General features: G+C 43.8%; 1 protein-coding gene across 1 annotated transcript in view; it reads left to right on the top strand.

Annotated features, from left to right (window-relative positions):
• The window catches only part of MTA1 (metastasis associated 1), a 73,041-nt gene that overhangs the window by 23,584 nt on the left and 46,451 nt on the right, over positions 1-3,006 (top strand). The window contains exon 7 of the mRNA XM_010139371.1: positions 839-941. Coding sequence (XP_010137673.1) covers positions 839-941 — 103 coding nt within the window. The remainder of the gene's footprint in view (positions 1-838; positions 942-3,006) is intronic.

Here is a 3,006-nt window from a genome sequence, read left to right as displayed (position 1 = left end):
GGGAAAGATCTGTAGATACGCTTCTCTTAAGAGCGCAGGGCTTGTGAGCCATGTTGGCAGGACCTTTTCCAGACTGTGTGGGCAGGGATGTGAAAGCAATGAGACGCTTGTCTTTGCTTAGGAGCTTTGCTGATACTGTTAGCTTCAGGTAGGAAAAGGCAAACAAACTGGTTAGGACTCTTGTTTAATTTGTCTGTGAAACTGGTGTTTATTCAGCAGCTGGGCAAGACTCCTAGGTGAGGATGAACTAATTTGAAAGGCATTCTCTTCCCTCAGCGGGCCAGCGTGGGGCTTCAGAGAAGGATAACCTCCAGAAGTTTTAAAGAGAGAAGAAAAAAAAAGTCTCAGTAGCTCCTGTATTTTTCCAAGATATTTTACTTTGTGTAGAGTCAGCGAAATAAAAGCAGGAGAGCATGGTGCCATGATTTCCCCCTTAGAAAGCAGCTGATGCAAGTTGAACTGGTTACTCTTTGCCTTCTTAGAGCAGCTGGGAGGGGGCCTGTTTTCCTGGAAGATAAAGGAGAAAGAGAGGAGCTGGGGAGAGGGGCTGAAGAGAGACTGTCTAGCTGGGAGAAAGATGTACTCTGTTTCCCATCCCATGTGTCCTTTGAAACCAGTGGCTGAAAATCTGATTGCCCGATTCAGGCGAGCTGTGTGGCTGTGTCCGTAAAGCTGGAATTGTCACAGACAAGTTGGTGATTGAAATTTTCACAGTGGCCTGTTAAGCAGAGTAACTGAGATGGGTTAACAGTTAAATTATTCTGAGAGAAAAATATCTAGCAAGTACTTTTATTTTCAAGCAGCCATACCGAGCACTTCTAATTTGTTTTTCAACCAGGTGAGGATGATGGAAGAGATCAGTCAAAACTTGAAACAAAAGTTTGGGAAGCCTTTAACCCGCTAGTAGACAAGCAGATAGACCAGTTCCTGGTGGTAGCGCGGTAAGAGCATTTTACCTCTCCTTTGAATGAGTAAATGTTAATAACTGTCCAAGCGCTTTTTATGTTCTTTTTGCTTTACTAGCTTGAATGCTCATTTTGGTTGCTTGATTCACTTGCTCCATTTTCAAATGATGGACATTTTACGTGTCTTCCTGGGAATTGCATGACTTCAGGAACAGCTACTGAGATTTACAACGTAGTTAATCGCTTTCATGAAAGAAAAGCAAATGGCATGTAAAGCGTGTCCGGTGATTGGTGAGGTTTTTCAAACGCTTTGGGCAGCACGCAGAAGCCTAGTGAACTGAATTCTTGACAGCTCAGGACTCTGTCCGTTTTCTCCCTTTTTCCAATCCAGCGATGTTTTAACATCCGTTAAGAGTTCTCTGAGAAGTCTGGTAAAGTGTTTTTGGTGGAGTGTGGATGCTTAGATTCCAGTAGGTAGGCACAATAAAGTAAAACCCTGCAAATCGGTACAGATGGTGAAACGCCTGTTTTTATTCACGTCCAAAGCAATCTTTGTTGATCCACTTCTTTTTAAAATATTCTTGGAACTTTTTCATTGGTATGCATTTATAAGAAGAGAATTTTAGGTTCCCATAGCAACTGGTGACTGAGCAGTTCAGGGAAGGAGAAAAGAACAAAGGTAACACTCTCCAAATTCCGTGTCTTTTAGTTAGGTTTGTAGGACTGTGGGAAGCTCGTGGTATGAGTAGGTGGGTAGGTGAACCTTTTGATGTCTGTAGCCATGGAGCAAGTTGTCATTGGATATGGTTAAGAGAGGGTTGTGTAAAGTTACAAGCTGCTAGCAGGATCTGGTTTGCTAGTCTGTAGAGTTCTGCTCGTTGGACATGGTGTCTGATAGACCAGGACCCTGGCTTGCAGGGCTGCCTGCTTCAGCCAGGGGCTCTAGCCCTGGAAAACAGAGTTAAGCCAGTATTTCAGATACTCTGTTAAGCTGGGCCCTGATTTTGTTAGCCTTTTGGTTCTTGTTTTTTCCCCACTCCAGATATTATGCTTTGAATTTCCTTCTGAACTTTCCTGAGCGTGGCATTGGTGTGTCTGTTGTGGGGTGTGTTCATGGGATGCTCCCCAGAGAGGCAACCCTAGAGCTTCTGCGTGAGAATCTGGCTGGACAGAGCCCTCCAGTTCTGGCTGAAGCTGCTGGCTGAGGCAGCGAGGGTGCGTTCTTATCAAACAGCAGTAAATGTGTTCAACATGCCAAGTGATACGAGCCCAGGGAAATGCTGTGGAAAAGATTTGAGGTAAAAGGAGATGGTGAAATGCGATGTTTTAAGTACTCAGAAGTGTGAATACTCAGAAATACACACCCAAATCGATTTTTTTTGTGTACTTTGAGGATAAAACTTGCCATTGTTATGAACTTTGTCCAAAATTGTTAAAAATGGCTGATACGAATTGCAGCACTTAAACCTTTGCATGGCTGCTTGGGCCTCGTGTGGGAGTCCAGTAACAGGGAGCCAAGAGTGAAACTAGGTTGGCTAAAATGAGAAATGCTAACTGCGGTCCAGACTGGACAAGATCGCACAGTTCACAATCTATTAACACATTTTTGCCTTTGGTTAAACATGTGCTTTTGTGGTACAGACTTTTTAAAATCTCATAAAGTTCATAGTGTTCTGGCTACACTAAAGATTCACCATAAAATGTAGGCTCTTGGAAGTTTCTCTGTGCCGCTTGTACGATATATTGCTGTTGCCCTCGACCTGTGCCAACAGTAAAGTCAAACTGGCAGAACTAAGTGGTTTACATACAACAGATTAATTCTACTTGATCAGGTGGACATGGGGAAATGGATGAAAGGGGGGAGAGAGTAATCTCCACCAGCGATGCGGAACAAAGAGATGAAGGAGTGATGGGGAGAGCTCGGATATCTCCAGCAAAGGGTATTCCTCCTTCTTAAGGCGTCTTCTTGACAAGGCTGCGGTTACGCAGTTGCTTCTAATTGAGTAAAGTACAGGACACCACTGAAGAACTTTGGTCTGTAGTTCACTTTTCAGTAGGATTGATTCAAATTGACACTCAGCCACCCAGTGCTTTGCTGTTG

This window comes from Buceros rhinoceros, unplaced genomic scaffold (assembly GCF_000710305.1).
Source record: "Buceros rhinoceros silvestris isolate BGI_N320 unplaced genomic scaffold, ASM71030v1 scaffold17957, whole genome shotgun sequence".
NCBI lineage: Eukaryota > Metazoa > Chordata > Aves > Bucerotiformes > Bucerotidae > Buceros > Buceros rhinoceros.
Note: the sequence above shows the minus strand (reverse complement) of the source record. Positions and strands in the feature narration are given on the sequence as shown.